Below are 18,587 nucleotides of genomic sequence, written 5' to 3'. Positions count from 1 at the left end.
TCATGAAAGACAAACAACCTTTGTATGATATATGCATGAGATTGTATATATCATACACGTTATCAAATTATTTTAACCTTTAATCTAACTATTTTCCTATAATCCAGTAAATTTTAACTGTAATCAAACCATTTTCATCTGTAATCAATTATTTTTCATCTGTAATCAAACAATTTTCATCTTCACTCTGGAAAAGTCGCAGACTATTGCTGGACAAACAAAGACACATCAACGCTTACCATTCACACACACACACACACTCATACCTACGGACAATTTCCTCATCAACCTCTATAGGTTTTTGGACTGTGGAAGGAAACCAGAGTGCCCGGAGTAAACCCACGCAACACAGGGAGAACATACAAACTCCACAATGAAAGGGCACAGGTTGACCCTCTCTCGACCTGGAAGCGAACTGGCAACCTACTTGCTGTGAGGCCACCGTGAACCCCCAAACAAACAAGATGCTCTTCAAAATTCAAATAGAAGTGGAGTGGATATTATTTTTTTCTGTCCCAATTCATTCTTTCACAATTCACTGAACAGATTTACTTCATACTTAAATGTTTTGTTTTTACTATTGACGTTAGAATATTAACTTCATCTATGTCCTTTGATTATGAACGTGTGTCATGTGAAAATAATGTTAATCATGTGAACAGTACATGTGTCATCTGATCATTTATTTTTGTCATGTTATTCTTATCTTATTAATATATATCTCATAGCAGGATCAATAGCAGCTCTACTGAATGGTTTGACAAGAACCTGTCGTGGATGATATTGTGCTTTGAGTTGCACTGAAGTGGTGCAAATCTGAGCGCACATGAAAATAATAATAATTCAGAGATGTCTCAATATTAAAAAAGCACCAGACTTTTGCCCAAAGGCACTGCAATTTCACATTCGTGCTATCTGAAGCAATGCACCAACTCATTGGTAAAGCTCTGGAGTCACATCAGGAGAGCAGCAGGATGATAAATCACGGAGATCCTTGCAGTCTTATCCTCATACTACCCGGAGCCGACTCATATACAGTCACGAAGAGAGATCTCAGTCGAAGCAGGTGTAATTGACCGGTTCTCTAATCTGACAGTTGGCCGCACCATTTCTGAAATTAATTGCCATGTCAAATCATGTTGAATTATTTAATCGAGAGAACCCAAAAGGGCACACTTTCTCATAGCCACCGAGGATAATGAGATCATATGAGATGTATGTGACAGAACAGCTGAAGGTCTGGCAAAATTGATTTTAAAGACTCGAGGAAGAAGTAACCTTTTCATGTATGGGTCATTTACTTTGTATTTAATGGACTATGTGCTATTCAAACACTCTAATAAACATGTCCCCCCACTTTCTTTATCTTCCTTGCAAAATGTCCCAGAGTAAAGGAGAAACAGTAAATTAATGTTATGTTCTATTAGTATATACTGTACTACAGCTCTCCACAACTGCCTTGGGCATTTTAACAACTGCTGACGAGTTGAAACATCCACTCCATTCACTGGCAGTGAAATCAGAACATAAGTGTGCAGAGCTTTAGTATGCAGCTGGACAATAGTAAAACAATTACATCCTCCATTGTTCCACACAGATATTTTAGTTTAGCAACAGTAATAATGTATTTCATATATTGATATGTTTGATCAAACAACACAGTCATTGGCCATATTTACTATTTATTAAATAACAATATAGTATACTGTAAGTAATTGATGCAAGACTAAATAACACAAGATTTTATGTAACATATTCATTTAACCCTTGTGTTATCTCAGGGTCAAGTTGACCCTGTGGCCGAAAACAAATTTGTGTGTGGTATCCCTTTTGTTAATTAATTTAATAATTTTCAACAACACAAACAGAATGTTTGATCTAGGTTGAGACTAGCATACCTCTTCTATCAGATTACCTCATAACAACTGGCTCCAAAGGATCATCATTTCATTAGAAATAAATCTAAATGACATTGGTGCAGTGTAGTAGAAAATGAATATGGTCATTGCAATATAACCTTGTATATACATTAATAACTTTACATTGTATATAACATTAACAAGAATGGCGGGAAATCAAACTCACTGTCTCAGGGGTTTTCCTCAGAGCTCATCAGTTTTGCGGCTAAAATCTTGGGTTGGGGTTTCTATAGTCATATGTACTGTATGTGTACTGTTATGATTTTTCACCTGAAAAAAATTAGGGGATGAACAGCAGCGATTTTAATGCCCCGTGCAGCCTTTAGGTCTTTTGTGCTGGGATTTGATCAGCTCTAATCCAACTATGAGTTTGAAGCTGGTGGAACAAGACCTGGATACAATGATCATTTACCTAAGATATTGTGAACAAATGTTTATTTAACTGATTAATAAAATAAATACAGGCATTTCATATAGAATTGTCTGGGTTCAGTATGAATGAGCTGAGAGAACAAATTCATCCTGGCTGCCATTGAAACTCACTGCCTCATGTTGCTATGGTTACTTTCAGCAAGTTGCCAAGCAATGATGGTTCCGTCATCAGTAACGAATCAGAGAAGCAGAATTCCATCAGGGGCTTGACGGCACCGAAAGACACAGCTCAGCAGAAAGCGCCGAAGGAGGAGAAACACAAGCGGGGCGGTGAGACTCACATGCACTTAATTCATTGACCTTCAGTGACAAGGTCAGGTATGTCGTTAACGTCAATTTTGAGTCCCAGTGATGGTGTGTTGTATAAGCAGTGTGCTTTCTTTGTCTCCGATTAGTTGATTAGTGAGACGCCGCCTCTGCAGCTGTTTGAAATAATCAGCAAGAAAGACTCGATTGAGTGAGACGCTGACATGTAAAACACGCTCACACAAAATGAATGAAACAAAATTATTTTCTTTCTTGCTGTTTAGATTGTTTTTAAAATAAATATACATACAATATTTATATTTAATGTATTACTGATGCAGGATGAAAACTGTTGGCTTTCAGTAAGAGACAACCAAACTAATCCTAAAAATTGGCAATGAAAACAATAATCTCAGTTTTTAACCACTTTCCCATCTTGTCGTCTGTTGTGTTTACTGCTCTGCATGCCATATTAAACTGGTTATTTATCTTGATAGAAATTCAGCAGCTTACAGCACCCTACATCTCTTATCTTATTAAACCTAGATACAAGTAGACCCACAGGCCATACTTAATATGAGAAGGAAAACATCTCCCTTGGTGTGATAGCATAATAACACAATGTATGTGCCTTTCGGGTTGAACAATCTCTCTGTGCTTTAGATCCGTATGACTCATCCTCCGGGTCACTGCAGCTGGTTTCCATCAAGCCTTTAATGGCACAGCACAACTACTTACACCCAGCATCATCAGACCGCATCTACGACTCAGCCGTTGTCAACGGAGAGGTAACTATCAATCTCAGGATCGCTGACACATCGATTCTCTGCAAATACAGTACATATGGTTGAAATTGAATAAAAAGCACATCCAATATCTAGGATATTTAAGGTAATTTCATTGATCTGAACATCCAACTAGGAAAGCATAAATTGGTCTTAATCTCTTGACGATACGTTTCTATGTTGAACATCTTCGAGTTCAATTCAAAAGTAATTCAAATCAATGAACCAGTTTGAAATATATTCTAGATGCCCTGTAAAACAATGTACAAACCAATCATTTCTGGTAAAGCAATTTATTGTTCGCTAATGAACCTCATTCAATTTTTACACACATTCTAAACACTTCTTTCGTCTGGCCTGTTGACATAACCTTTTCGCTGTCCCCTACTTCCTGCAAAACCTATATGTGTACTGCCCTCGCTTTTTTTCTACCTCGGTTGTCAGTTTCTAATGAAGCTAGTGTGTGAACCCCTAAAAGATGTTAGGGAACTTTTAAGTAACTACAAAAGACTTGATTGCCTCTGCCAAGGAGGCTATGTAAGAATAAATGTTAATCTGTCTGTTTGAAGTTGACTAGTAAAAATATTCAAGGAACTGTTTTGGAGATGTCCTGGAGTTCTACTTGGATTTAAGGAGGTTTTAAAGGTTTCAACAACTTTTATTTGTGTCTACTATGTGTTCTGCAATGAGTTCTGTAACACTTTGCATGCTATAAAAGATATACAACCATGCAAAAAAAAAAAAAAAATGCAAGAAAATTGTGTGTAAAACCTTTTATTTTCCAGATTTGTTCCCACTACTACATTACACAAATATCAAGAAATGGGTCATTTAAAGTGCATATGTTTTTTTGGATTTTTGCAGGTGGACATCTCTTTGAAGCAGAAGTCAGATGTGGACCACTACAGAGACAAGTTGAGGATGAAGGGAAAGAGAAAAGGCTATTGTGACTTTCCTGTTGTTGACGTCAGCAGTGAAGGCCTTTCTTCTTCACGGAGGGAGCAAAACTGCTATGAGACAGTGGTGTGTGAGAATAGTCGAGGGCTGGAGCCCGAGGACGAAAGAAGCTCTACTTATGTCAAGTCCAATAGCAGGTGAGAAGGAAGGAGAAAACATCTGACTGCTGAGACATTACTTTAGTATTTATGTCACTTGATTCCATCCAAGAAAGACCCATCATCCTCGTGTGATTGGTTTGATTCATGATGGCGGGCTAAGAGGATCAGTGTTGAGTTCCAAAGATGCTCATTTCTTTTCAGATTAACTTACATTTGTCTGTCCATATTCTTTGGTTCTGTGCAAAGTCTGTTAGGCGATGGGCTGGTGAAGCTTCATGAGGCATTGACCTCATTTTCATTGCCCGCTAGATGGCACTCTTTGCTGTGTAGTCTTTGACTTTCAGCCACCATGTTAATAGATGGATAGATAGATAGATAAACTTTATTGATCCCTCTGGAAGTCTTCTTCTGGAAATTGTTTTTCCAGTCAGCACACAGCAACACAGATGATAGATTCATAAATAACAAGAACAAGAACAACGTTTCTCAGAAAGAAAGTGCAAGATAACAAACAAAAAGACAAAGGATACAAAGATTAACATAGAATAGACCCATCATTCCACTCCACTCCTGCCCCCAAACTCAGAATTGACATAAAGAGGACCTGATGCTGATCCTGACCGGGCCATTCCAGTGACATTTTGAGAACATCTTCTAAATGAACAGATACCATCAACTAAAAGCTCTTTTCATTGAATTGAACACGAGTGGTTATGTGATCCCCATCCCTCCTAATTCAGTGTCGTCATAAAACATAGTTTGTCTCATAAATTCCTCTCCATCAATACCGAAATACATTTCAATTGACACCACTGCACCTGTGATTTTGCTGATTTAGGCTTTTGCTCCTCTAATTGGCAGATATTCACAGGTGGGACAGATGGCCTATCGTAGCAGGCAGAGCCTGAGCAGTCCCAGTCCCGGGGGAACAGAGATGGACCTGCTGGTGATGAGAGAGAGACCTAGAAAAGGCATCCGCAACAGTGGATATGATGTAAGTAATGGATTGGTAACTTAATGACTCCATTGCTGGATGGAAATATATGGCTTTTGTTCATTGTTACAATGACTTAAAATAAGAAAAATAGACTTTTTTCATATATACAGTGCTGCAGATTATAAGGCGCAATGTTGTTTTTTGGGAAATTTAAATTCTTTTAAGTGCGACTTAGTAAACCTAGTAGATGTAGTCCGTAAAATATATTACTTTATCACAGCAATGTTCAGATGTATCAGTAAGGAAATCAGGAAACGTGCCTCCTGCCGACATCAGAGCACTAGTACATCAGTACACACGCATCTGATGCTGCGACCATTAACCACAGTGATCATGGTGGAAAGTTCACATCAGAGACACTCAAACTGGCCAGAAAATTTCACGTGTTTGCAATTACATGTGTGGATATTAAATGATCATAAATTTGATCCCAGGTGATTATGACCACATTATCTCTACTCTCTGTACTCCCATAGGTGTTGTTATTTTTAGAAAAGGCAGTCTGTTGAAAAATCTACGACCTTGTCCTAGATACTGGCAGAAAATAGATAACATGAATTAAAAACTATTTACTGAATCCAAATTTAAAACCTAATCTCTGGATTGTGTTTCTTCTTTTATTCAGACAGAGCCAGAGCTGATCCAAGAAACAAACGTTGACCGTTTAGTGGGTCAAATGGGTCACATGTACGGCCGTGGCTTGAACGGTCACTCTGAGACTTCCACACTGAGCTCACAGCCATCCATCGATGAGGTTAGACAGCAGATGCACTTGCTGTTGGAGGAGGCTTTCACCCTGGCATCCGGGGGTCAGTCCACATCTGGCCGGCACCACAACCACCACCAGAGCCCTGACCCATACAGTCAGGAACCACCACCCTTCTCCTACTCAGAGGTGCTGTCCAGCACTCCAGGCACCCTGGGCTGTGGAGGTCTGCAGTGGGTCCCAGCATATGGCTCAGACATATACAGTCTACCCAAGCCTGTAAGTGTCTGACTTCATATCTCAGAGGGTTACACTAAACACATTTCTTGTTTCAGGCCTTCAGATTCACGCAGCTCCCTGAGATGACGATGAGCCCGCCTCCCCCGTTACCTCCGCGCTCTGCAGCGCCCCCTGGGAAATCCTTGAGACGGTGAGCTTTGAAATAATCTCATCCAATTTCTCTGAATCCACCGTGCTGGTAGAATATCACAAATTCGTAAAGTGGGATTTTATCTTCGCCAGCTAATGTCTCGTGTTCAGGGTAATTTCAGGACATGAATACATTTTAATATTGAACCTGTGCATGTGAGAGACGTTAGGAATTTTAATGAGGATCTGATCGAGTGCATAGAACGTCACTTCCCTCTAGTGGTCACTAGTCTATAGTAACATTCTCCTCTGAAATCTCTCTCCTTTTTTTTTTTTTACATTTTAGCTCTACTTCTGATTTGGGGCCAAAATCAAGATATTCTGAGACCGCAATTGTTGAACTACAAAGTGAGAAGAATCCGTATGGGCTCCCAAAGAGGGCCACACTGTCAGCACTCAATGCAGAGCCACCTCTGACCAACTACTCAGGTGAGTCGAGGTGTCAGTTGTAAGATGTTTTAAGCGCATAACAGACAGAGCCTGTGACATACTGAGAGTACCTCAACACTACTCTAATGGGGTTTGTTTTTATTATGATGAAAATTCTATTTGAATATTAAAGAAGTGCTTATTTAAATGTCATAGAAAAAATGTTTAGATAAAGAGTTTAGATAATTCCTGAATGTCGGACACATAACAGTGGTTAAGAAAATGAAACCCAAGAAGGCCCTAAAGCAGTTCAAGAATTGATATTTATCGAACATCTTTTAACTTTTTGTATATAAATGACTTGTATAATATGTGCTTGCTGTTGATACTTTCCAGACAAAGGGAATTTCAATTAAAACATCTTTACTCTTCAGGTAACCCAATCACAGCTGTCTATGCCATCCCAGCATCCAGAACGGGCTACCAGGACTATGTGGTCTCCACTCCACCCACTTCCTATCACAGCCCATCCTGGATGTCCTATCCACCAGAGCCTGAAGATGTGACTCCACAGTGGGATGATGCGGTAACAGACAACAATGTTTCAACTAAAAATAGCACCTCACTTCAGAGTCTACTGATCTAGCAATTGTATTTAATTACCTTGAAACTTTCAGCAACTGTCAGCATGGGCGGAGGAGTAGACGTTTAAAAGCTGTTTTGGAGTTTAATCTGGATTCAGAGGGAATTGTTTATTGATGTATTAGCTGCAGCTATTGTACAAAAACAGGAAAAAAACAGGAAGCTTGACCTATAAAACACAGTGTTCAATCAAATGCGCTTTCATCATGTGGCTCAGTTAGGATTTGTCATGAAGCTTTTTTTTGCCTTGGCCAACAACATTATTTTGTAAGTGAGCACAAGGACGATACATCATATCAATTACAAAAGCTGAAGCCAAGTGATTTGTTTAGTACAGGTTGCTTCTCCATATTGTTGAGTTAAGGGGTTTGTTGTTCCTAAGTCAACAACAAGAACTCCATGAATCCACGTCCATAAATAAATGAAACATGTACAGTATTGTTTACAGGCAGTAATTTGTTTTGAATGTGATTCTTTCCCAGGTGCCATTACCTGGCTACGTGGAGGCTTTTCCTCACCCACGTTACCCACAAGGGAGCCCACCTCGTCTGCCCCTGCAGTACAACCCAACTCTGGATCAGAAACATTCAAGTTCCACTGATCAGCCGAACCTGAAGGACATGGACGGACTGAATCTGAGCAGCTTGTCCACCTCAGCTCTGGTGCAGGCTATTCGGCACGAAGTGGCCAAGCTGGCTAAGAAGCAGAACAACATGTTTGATTTTTAGCTCTTACAGCGCCCCTAATGAATTGATAATAAGCTGGGCGCTTTTGAGGTTTGTACTCTGCAATTTTCATTTCCTATAATCAGGAACTTTTTGCAAGGCTGCCAAGCCACATGGACTAAATGTAAATGTTTTTAACATCAACTCAATCTGATGATTTCTGATGACTAAAATAATATTTGTAGATATGTTCATAGAAAATTTGTAAATATGTTTGTTTTTTTTTCAGACATTTTTTCAGTTCCTCAGCCATACAAAGTAGCAGCATCTGAACTCACTGTCAGATGATCAATAATACGTATTAGAGATTATAACCCTATATGTTTAAGGACATTGATGGCTTTTTATCAGGTGAAGCGGATGTTGTCATTCGTCTTTAGCGTCTAACCATAATTTTCACATCATACACAACAACATCTTGTCAATTAAAAGCTAATGTGTCGGTGGACTCTGTGAGGAGGACATTTATATAATGTGATGAGACTTATAATTGAGACATTTTTGAATGTGTCTGTTTTTCAGTTGAAGCCTTTTTTAAGTTGTGATGCAGTGAGTCTAAATCAATTGTTAACGTATTTTGTTTATACATTCATTTTATTTATCTCAAATATCTGCACATTTAAGTCTTGTCATCCAAATAGTCAAGTAAAACCGGTTTCTTAGAGAAAACGTAAAATAAATGGGAGGATTTTTTAATTTCTGGAGGTTCTTACTTGAATTCTCTAAAAAAGTTTTTAAGTTGCCTTCACAGATTTTCTTTCGGCAGGCCTTTATCATTATATATGACAGTGATGCATTGACCACAAAAAAATTCAGAAAATATCATATGTCATCAGACATGTTTAAAGGTATGTTAAAAGAAGATCTGTGAAAAGAAGAAATGCAATTATACATACATGGAAGCAGCCAAATTATCATTTAAATATTATTAGTAGAATTTTTTTAGTTTACTAAAGTTTACTAAAACAACAACAGCAACATTTTTGACTTCACTCAAACAGCTATTAACCTCATCAAAGTAAACACCATCTTTGTTATGTTGCTGGAGCATGGCTCTTTCAATTCCATGAGGAGCTCTTTACTGCCACCCTTGTTTGAAGAGAAAGAAAAAGACGACTTTTTTGTTTGAAACATATTCCTCATTTGTCATACAAGTCTATTCACCATTTTGATGGAATTAAAACTGGTTTATTGGTCTTCATGATTTAGGTGAAATAAAGGATTTTTTTTAATAAAAAAAAAAAGCATTTTGTGTTTTGTAATAAAGAGCTTGAGGATACAATGTGATGATTGGTGAGTAAGTTTATATAGCTTCCAAATCAGTTTGGCATGTTAACATAACTGTTTATAGGCCTTATGTTTATGAATTAGATGTAGAATAAAAAACAGGATTTCCTTCAGACAGATGGGACCACTAAGTATAAAAATAATTGAGGAAGGACATTGTCACTTCTAAAGAAAGTTAGTAGAATTATAAAATGTAATGATTATTTTAATGTTATAATAGTTTAACATCATATCAAGAAAAAAATGTGTGTTGGCATTGTGTAAATAAACATTCATTCATTCATTTTCTACCGCTTTATCCCGTATCGGGGTCGCGGGGAGACTGGAGCCTATCTCAGTTTCATCTTTGTTATGCTTTTATTTAATTTTTTTTTATGATTTATTTAATTTAAATAAATAATATAATAATTATAATCCTTATACAAATGACAAATGTATTATTTACACATGGAATCACCTAAAAAAAAGAAAGAAAAAGTGCTTATTTTAATCAAGTAGAATCTTTTCTTTTTTTAAATTATTATTATGGATGTTTTGGTTCATGCTGCAGTCCCAAACAAACAGCAGCTAGTCAATGACTCGAAACTCTTAAGTGTTTTTGTTTACCTACACATCAATTAAGATGTTCTAACTCTATAACTCATCATCAAACGAGCTCTCGCATTTCAAAAAAATGTTTTTTAAAATACAATTCAGAACTGTTGCAGCTCACCATTTGGCCACAATGACAAGCATTGAACCTAGTGAACATTAATTTGAACAAACACCCAAATGATTTCCTGAGCAGCCGGAAGCTTTTCCACATTTTGGCTGACGTCAGTCAATACCTGCAACCAGTGGTGTCTCTATATTAGGGGCAGGTGAGGAAAAAGGTGAAAAAAAAGGTTTGGACCTCTTCAGTGGATTTTAACCAAACAAAAAAAAAAAGCAAAAAAAGTACAAAAAAGTAAGGATTAGATTATTACATGATACTCAACTATCATGTAATAACGCAATAACTTGACCCGGAAACAGTGCAGACACACTTCCGCCTAGCAATTTCTTGATAGCATTTGTAGCTTTATAGGTCTCGGGCACGGGCAGTAGTTGGACAGTGATGGACAGTGATGGACAGTGATGGACAGGTGAAGAAGTCAAAACATTAGATCAGAAAAACATTGAAACGCTGCGGATCATCGGCCTCGTTCTCATCCGTTTTGTCAGAGAATCTCAGCAGCTCACTCGACTCCAGGTGACACAGTTGAGGCGGAGACCAGAAGCAGCGAACAGGTAAGATTGATTCGCCATATCTGTAGTTTTATCTGGATATTGAGGCCAATTGATCAATATTTGCTCTAAATAAATACAATGTTACTGCTCCAGTCGCTCATTATTTTTTTCTACACCTCCGTTTTAATGTCGAGTCGCGAGCATGATTGTTACATTGCAAATAGGGCCGTGCAGTTTATATCGGTTCGTACATAAATATATTATGTTATTTTTCATTATGATGTGAATCCTTCATATACCCGTGAATAAGTTAAACAACTTCAGTGACGTGAACTATACAGTGTTTTTGCAAATGTTGCTCAGTTACAGCCAGTTGTGACAACACACGTTGTTTTGTATTATTATGATTGTGTGTTATTTGCATGTACTCTAAAGATGTTATGTTTTTATATTTCATCACAGGTGCTCTTCATGGCTGTGGATATCTCCAAAGATTCATCCTTATTGTCATTGGCTGAACAATAAAGCATTTATAATAAAATGTGTTTCCTGTCCGTCTTTTAAAAACATCACCACAGAGTTAATACTGACATTAACAGTTGAGAAGCACAAGATGATCTTCCAGATGATCTTCCAGATGACCACGCCTGTGATCAGACCAGTTCCACCATGTTTGCTGAGCTCTTCTATCCTCTCTTTAAAAACATAAATATTATGTTTTTATTTAATATTTAATATGTTCACAACATCCTGATAAGAGCTGTCTGGGACAAGCTAAGGTCACAAGACAATGTTGATGTGTGAAGTAGTGTTCTCAATGATACTATTATGTTATTACATGATAATTAACTATTATCTTATTACATGATACTCAACTATTATGTTATTACATGAAACTCAACTATTATGTTATTAAATGAACTCAACTATTATGTTATTTCATGATAAGCAACTATCGTTGTATTACATGATACTCAACTATTATGTTATAACATGAAACTCAACTATTATGTTATTACATGATAATCAACAATTATGTTATTACATAATACTCAACTATTATGTTATTACATGATAATCAACTATTATGTTATTACATGAAACTCAACTATTATGTTATTACATGATAATCAACTATTATGTTATTACATGATGATTAACTATTATGTTATTACATGATACTCAACTATTATGTTATTACATGATAAGCAACTATCGTTGTATTACATGATACTCAACTATTACGTTATTATGCGATACTCGACTTGTGTAATAACGTAATACTTCATTATTATGTGATAACTTAATATTTCAGTATCATGTAATAACATAATAGTTGTGGTTTTTTACGTTGGCTTTTTTACTATAATCATGGATTGTGTTGAATTGAGTGACAGTGCTTCACTGGCCCTCAGGTTGAAAAAAGGGGACTCTGCGTGAACTGACAGGTGCGGACAGAGAATGCTCTATCAAATTCTAAAAAATACATTATTTGTAGGACATTTCTGTTGGTTTAAGTGCTCTTGGAAGAGGAATGATGTGAAGCACAGATACATGCTGTTGGATGAAAAGTGAAATAAGACGCCATTTTCACTTCTTACAATGAAGTCCCCACTCTTGTCATAGTTCAGACTCCACTTCTTCTCAATATACTCATGTCAGTTAAAAAAGAACCTGTGTCTGCCCCAACATAAGTTTTACACTTATTTAGAGATTCTTTATCAGTCTAAATGTATCCTTATCCATCCAGTTATTTATTTGACCTATAATAAAAAATTAGAGATTGGATGAGTTGTTATCCGTTTGTGGTTTTTTTTTTTATACAAATGTGTATTGCGACTTTTATACAACCCCGATTCATTTGGTGTGCGTGGTCTGATCGAATTGATTGAATCCAATCCTGTTTAAATGTTGAAAAGATCAATTAACGTCACATTTCACCAAATAAAAAAACTATGAATCGAGCATGCACATCCAATAACTTACCAGTTGGTTGCAGTGTTACACCACCCAAACTCTTGCGGGCAAAATGATTTTCGAAAAGGACCAACATAAGATCACCGATGATTTGTCTTGTGTCACTAAAATGAAAATTGGTAATGTAACGACATTTTTACAGTGTTTATCTGATTACATTTATAACAAGAGATAAACATACTTGTTTAGATGTGTCAATTAAATACATATTGAAGGTAAATAAAGGCAGTTATGACATTAATATATTATTTATACACTTCTTGAACAGCTTAAATGTTGAAGGGGTCATGAGTACCAACTGGGACTATCAGGATTGCAGGTGGAAGATCCCAAATAATTAATATTCCACTTATATAAGTCACTTAATACGATTTATTACCTATTCTGCTCACCAGTATATTATTTTACAGTTTACAACCCTATCTAGCAAAGAACAAAGGGTTGGATCAAACTGCTTTGGTGGAAAAAGAAAGAATAAAACATTATCCTCCTACCGAACATTTAACTTTATGGGAGCACATTCATGTAAGTTTGTCAATGCACTTTAGGAGTCATACCAACGACAGTATTATGGGAGACTGGATCCCAGGTGTGGATTGTTGACAGTGACTTGAAAGAGAGAAACCTGCCTGATGCTGTGATTCGACCAGTAAAATAACTTCTCAAAGAACACAATTTGGATCTATCTGCTGCAAATGGTTCCAAAATACCATATGAAGGCTGGTTCGAAGTTGGATTTTGTCTGCCTGCAACAGAGAACAGTGAATTGTTGGTACCGATATTGGTGAATTCACAAACACTTAAAAAAACAATTATTGGGTTCAATGTGATCGAGGAGTTAGCCCAGACCGATATGTCTACAAATATAACAGTATCAAGTAAATTTGTGCACAGTCTTGGATCAGCGCTTCAAGTTGGACAGAAAAACGCAAGAGCACTGTATTCAGATCACTCAGTTAAAATGGATGGAGGAATGTACCAAAGAATGTAAGCCAGAAGATGTAGTCGCACTTGAAGTTGGTTTTATTATTCTCTGTACGAGCACTAGAAGGAGAGAGTAACTGGATCTCTGCAAGTACATGTAATGTCATTGTTCTCAGTGAATTGACCAACCCAGATGAAATCACGTTGCAACAAATTTCACCTGAGAAAATTTGGTCAGAGCAATGAAAAGATGTTGTTCTAAGCAGAGTCATCTCACTGAAACAACAAGGTGAAAATTTAAGATATAGAGACAAAAGGATAGAGAAGAAATCAGCTAGTGTTGCCTCAATCTTTCAAATTAATAATTTATAAACAACTACATGAGGAAATGGGTCATTTAGGTGGTGGCAGAATGACATCATTAGCAAGAGAGAGGTTCTTTTGGCCAAAAATTGAACATTACGTGACAAAAGTATGCCGTTGTTTGAAACAAAAGAAGCCAAACAGAAAAACAAAGACACCATTTGCAAAGCATTGTCACTTCAGCGCCGTTTGAAATGATTTCAATTGATTATCTGCATCTGGAAAGAAGCAAAGATGGTGTTGAGTATATTCTCGCCATCTTAGATCACTTCACAGAGTTTTCACAATCTTATGCAACTCCCAACAAATCTGGAAAGACTGATGCACGCAAGATCTTTGATGACTTCATCCAGCGATTTGGTTTCCCACGTAGAATTCACCATGACCAGAGAAGGGAGTTTGAGAATGAGTTGTTCAAGAAACTTGAAAGCTACAGTGGCATATGAAATTGAAGAATCGAACAACCCCCTACCATCTGCAGTCCAACCCAGCAGAACGGTTCAACAGAACATTGTTGAGTATATTAAGGACACTTGAAGAGAAAGTGGTTTATGCATATAATACATTTATTCATGAGTCAACAGGATTTTCCCCATTTTATTTGTTGTTTGGAAGAGAGTGAACATTGCTAGTTGATCTCATGTTTCATCGGAAAAGACAAGTCTGCAGACGCACAGAGGATATGCTGAAAAAGGGAAACAAGCAATGCAGGAAGCCTATAAGATTGCAAAAGAAAACATGAACAAAATGTGAGAAAGAGGACAAAAACACTACAACCAGAAAGCATGAAGTTCAGTTCTTTAGCCTGGAGATCATGTGTTGATTCAGAACTTGACTGAAAGAGGAGGACCTGGAAAGATCCGAAAATATTGGGAAAACAAGATCCATGTTGTCAAAGAAAGAAGAGGAGACAATGGACCAGTGAATGTTGTAAAGCCTTTCGATGCTACCCTGTTCTTATCTTGTGGATCGACCGGAAAGACAGTAAAATGTAGAAACAGATCTACAATGAAACAAAGAAATCCACAAGTAGTAGGAAAAGGGATCAGGAACCTCAAGATGACACCTCAAGTGAAGAAGACTACACCAAGTGGGTCCCAGTTCAACCACTAAATCCAAAGCAACAGTCTTCAGGCCTCAAAACATACATGTTCAGGCTCCTCATGAAAGAAGAAGGGAGGAGGATGAAGACCAATTTTTGGGTATGTAACCTGAAGAAGACTACATCCAAGGAAGGATGCCACTCAAACTCTGATGGAGAAGATGAGGCGGGGATGTCTTCAGAAGATGACCAAGAAGCTGAGGAAATCCGGTCAACAAGATCACACCGACCAGGACATATCCTTACCTACGATGAGTTGGGAAAACCTAGCGTTACAACCTTAAGAAAAATAAAAACAACATTAAGTTGTTAGTTCCAGAGTTACACAAACGTTGGGTTAATGCTTAAGTCAATTTTATACAGCTACAGTATATAATAGTCAAAATATAAGAATACATTTTCTTTTGATGAACAATAATAGAATAAACTATAGTAAGTATTGAGAAGAAATTACAGAAATCTGAATATTTTGTAGGAAAAATTACTGCATTTTGGGCACGTGTGAATGTTAAATTACATTCAGTATGTTGTAATGCTAGTTTGACATATGTATCTTCAAGGACTTGGGAGGCCTACCAATGTACCAGATATTGAAGTCAAAGCAACAAAGCAGACATCATACTATTTTGCTGTATGTGTCCTGTATTAATGCTAGTGCAGTGTTACAAATAATAGTTTTATCATATCATTTATTAGATTTATTGTTTTGTGTATTCAATTGGAGGTAACGGGTTGTAAAATGCCTTTGTTTAAGATTTTATTGGGGTATGGTGTAGTAGTTTAAATAATATTTTATTAATGAGTTTCATATTCTCTCTTTTTTTGTTTTATTATTCTCTGTACTTTTTTTCATTTTCTGAGTGAAACGGAAGAACAATTTAATTTCTATGCTGTTGGCGTGCGTAGTAAGTCGGAAAAAACAAACTAAAGTAGTTGATGCGCACACCTGACTGCAGATAATTGTTTTGCTTACTTGCCGGACAATAGAAGTTGCAAACCAAAGGAGGACGTGGTGTTTCCCCAACCCAGTTCAAAGGTGCAAGGGTGAGGATCAAACATGTAAATGGTGTTGCTAATGATCTATGATCAGAAGTTGGAATTTGATCAGATCACAGTCCAGCAATATTGTGTATAATGTGTTTAGTTGTACTGCGTTTACGTTTGTGTCCTGTAAACTACGTTGTTATTGTGATCAGAGTACACAAGTTATTCATTTCCTAGACAGCTGGGTGAGCAAACCACAATGTAATATCTCTTCAAGTCTACAAATTGTATAAATACTCAGGTAGTACAACTTCAGAATAAATTCTCTGGTGTCAGTTATGTGAGAATATAGACAATGTCTAAACAAAAAAAAGGAAAAAAAAAAAAAAGATTTTTTTTAAATCACTGTAAAAATTATAATCAATATCAGGGGCTCAAACCAGTAGTTCCACGTCAAGAGGTATTGCGCTCTAAATATGAGCCATATAAGCTGGTGAAGGATTAACGGCCAACCATAAATCAAATCAAAGGTGTTAAACCGTTTTAAGTAGGAAGTCCACAGACTTCTCTTTCATGAGGCTTCTGTTTGTTAAACCTGTCTCATGCACACATACTAGCAATTTATCAAGTTGGTTTGGTAAGATTTCAGAAAAGATTCTTCCACTCTTCGTGCAGTGTTTATGCTATAGACTAGTTGCTGCAGGAGCGATAGTTTCGAGATCGACATCGTTTGTTTTGCTTGTCTAACCAATCACTGCTTCAGAAAGACTTTAGGCCCGCCCATATCATTTGCATACACCCAACGAAATGACAAATTAAATACATTATTTTGACATTTATTTATATATTAAGTTGTGTATTTATACCTTTATACATATATTTATTTATACTTGTATCATTTATCGTCCTTCATAGTCAGTGACTATCTGCAGCCTGCACCATACTCGGCTCCCGTTTCGTTTCTTTTTTTTATTCCCATTTGGATCATCAGATCATCTAAAACAAGTTAAACCTGTTTTCAAACTTTCCTGTGGATCTATTTGCCTGTTTATAGAGTCTTATTAAGACTTGGACTTTCTACAAACTAACTAACTATTTTGCCTATGGGTCAACCTCTTCCGCAAACATCACAATATGTGCTAATTCAGAAAATGGTTTGGTCTCATACTCCATGTCTGGTCTTGTGTTTTTTTTTGGGACAAATATCTGTAAATCTGGAGGGTCATATGATTAATATTGATTAGTTAACAAAAATGTTATCTGTAATTTTTCGTCTCAGAATGGTCTTAACCACAAAATGGCAAGTAATAAGTGAAAAACAGAAACTATCCCTGGATGTTCAGTCGCATCGAAAGAAAATGGCTGTGCTCAATCAAACTCTCTTTTTATATCAAATGGGTGCCTACGTTCACCCTGCACCAGAATGCACTTGGGAAATATTCCGCTCAAAATCACTGGTCCTGCCATTCATCTGGATGTTACTCTGACACATATCACGACGCAGTCATTGTAGACTATTACACCCTTTCAGAAAAGCTCTCTCCCCTGATGGCAGTGGCAAGATAATAGTACTGCCATAAAGCAAAAATGGGTGAGGACGTGGTTTCAGGAGAACATGCTGACTTGCACCAGGGAAGCAAATAGTCATTGTCAACTCTTTAGTGTAGTTCCATAGTTGAACATTCCTTCTGCATAGCAATATATACTGTTCCTGTCCCTGTAGTTTAGTATCTATTAGGTCATGTTCACATGTTTATCAGCTAAATTAATTACAGCAACCCAAATCAAATGCTTTGTGATCCTGGTCTAGAAAGGCGCTTCTCAAATAACTGTTACTTTCTAACTTACTCATCAAGAACTGACGTGAGTCTGCAAACGCTGGCTATATCACATCGTTTTTCGTTGCAAGTGGGTCAGCATAAATTATAACATTTATGCCCAGAATGCATATTTGGACACTTACATATGAATAAAACTACTTTGCTTTGTCCTTGTACCTGTAGTACCGTTAAGGCAAAGTGACCAAACTTTAAATATACAGTATGTGATAGCGTAAGGCTTGACTAGAACTGGAGGCCAAAGAGCCCAATATATTCCTTAACTTATCCTACTTTTGCCAGTTGAGCCAAAACATGCATATTTAATAATTCAGTGTTATTTTATTTAAAATGTCCAACCAAACAAAGTTATCTCAAATATATATATATATATATTTATATATATATAATTTAGAGTTTGAATAAACCTATACAAGTGGAGATAAAAACGGGTTGATCCATCTTCCACTGCTGAGTGCCTATATTGGACCATTGAGTGTTGAGTCTGTCCCAGGAAAGAAGTGAGGGATACCCAGGTAAGATTGCCCGTTAATCACAATTTACACTTACAAAGAGAGACAAATATTATTATTTTTAAATGTCTATGTCTGTGAAT

The 18,587-nt window shown here is 36.9% G+C and overlaps 1 protein-coding gene across 1 annotated transcript in view; it reads left to right on the top strand.

Annotated features, from left to right (window-relative positions):
- Window positions 1-9,552, top strand: part of kiaa1549lb (KIAA1549-like b) — a 51,008-nt gene extending 41,456 nt beyond the window's left edge. Inside the window, exons 14-22 of the mRNA XM_087792920.1 lie at window positions 2,491-2,621; window positions 3,261-3,385; window positions 4,247-4,476; window positions 5,302-5,434; window positions 6,063-6,422; window positions 6,479-6,573; window positions 6,859-7,001; window positions 7,376-7,527; window positions 8,066-9,552. Coding sequence (XP_087649046.1) covers window positions 2,491-2,621; window positions 3,261-3,385; window positions 4,247-4,476; window positions 5,302-5,434; window positions 6,063-6,422; window positions 6,479-6,573; window positions 6,859-7,001; window positions 7,376-7,527; window positions 8,066-8,311 — 1,615 coding nt within the window. The 3' untranslated portion in view covers window positions 8,312-9,552. The remainder of the gene's footprint in view (window positions 1-2,490; window positions 2,622-3,260; window positions 3,386-4,246; window positions 4,477-5,301; window positions 5,435-6,062; window positions 6,423-6,478; window positions 6,574-6,858; window positions 7,002-7,375; window positions 7,528-8,065) is intronic.
- The last annotated feature ends 9,035 nt before the right edge of the window (window positions 9,553-18,587 follow it).

Source organism: Callionymus lyra, chromosome 6 (genome assembly GCF_982586985.1).
Source record: "Callionymus lyra chromosome 6, fCalLyr1.hap1.1, whole genome shotgun sequence".
Classification (NCBI taxonomy): Eukaryota; Metazoa; Chordata; class Actinopteri; order Syngnathiformes; family Callionymidae; genus Callionymus; species Callionymus lyra.
This window is presented reverse-complemented; position numbering and strand designations above follow the sequence as displayed.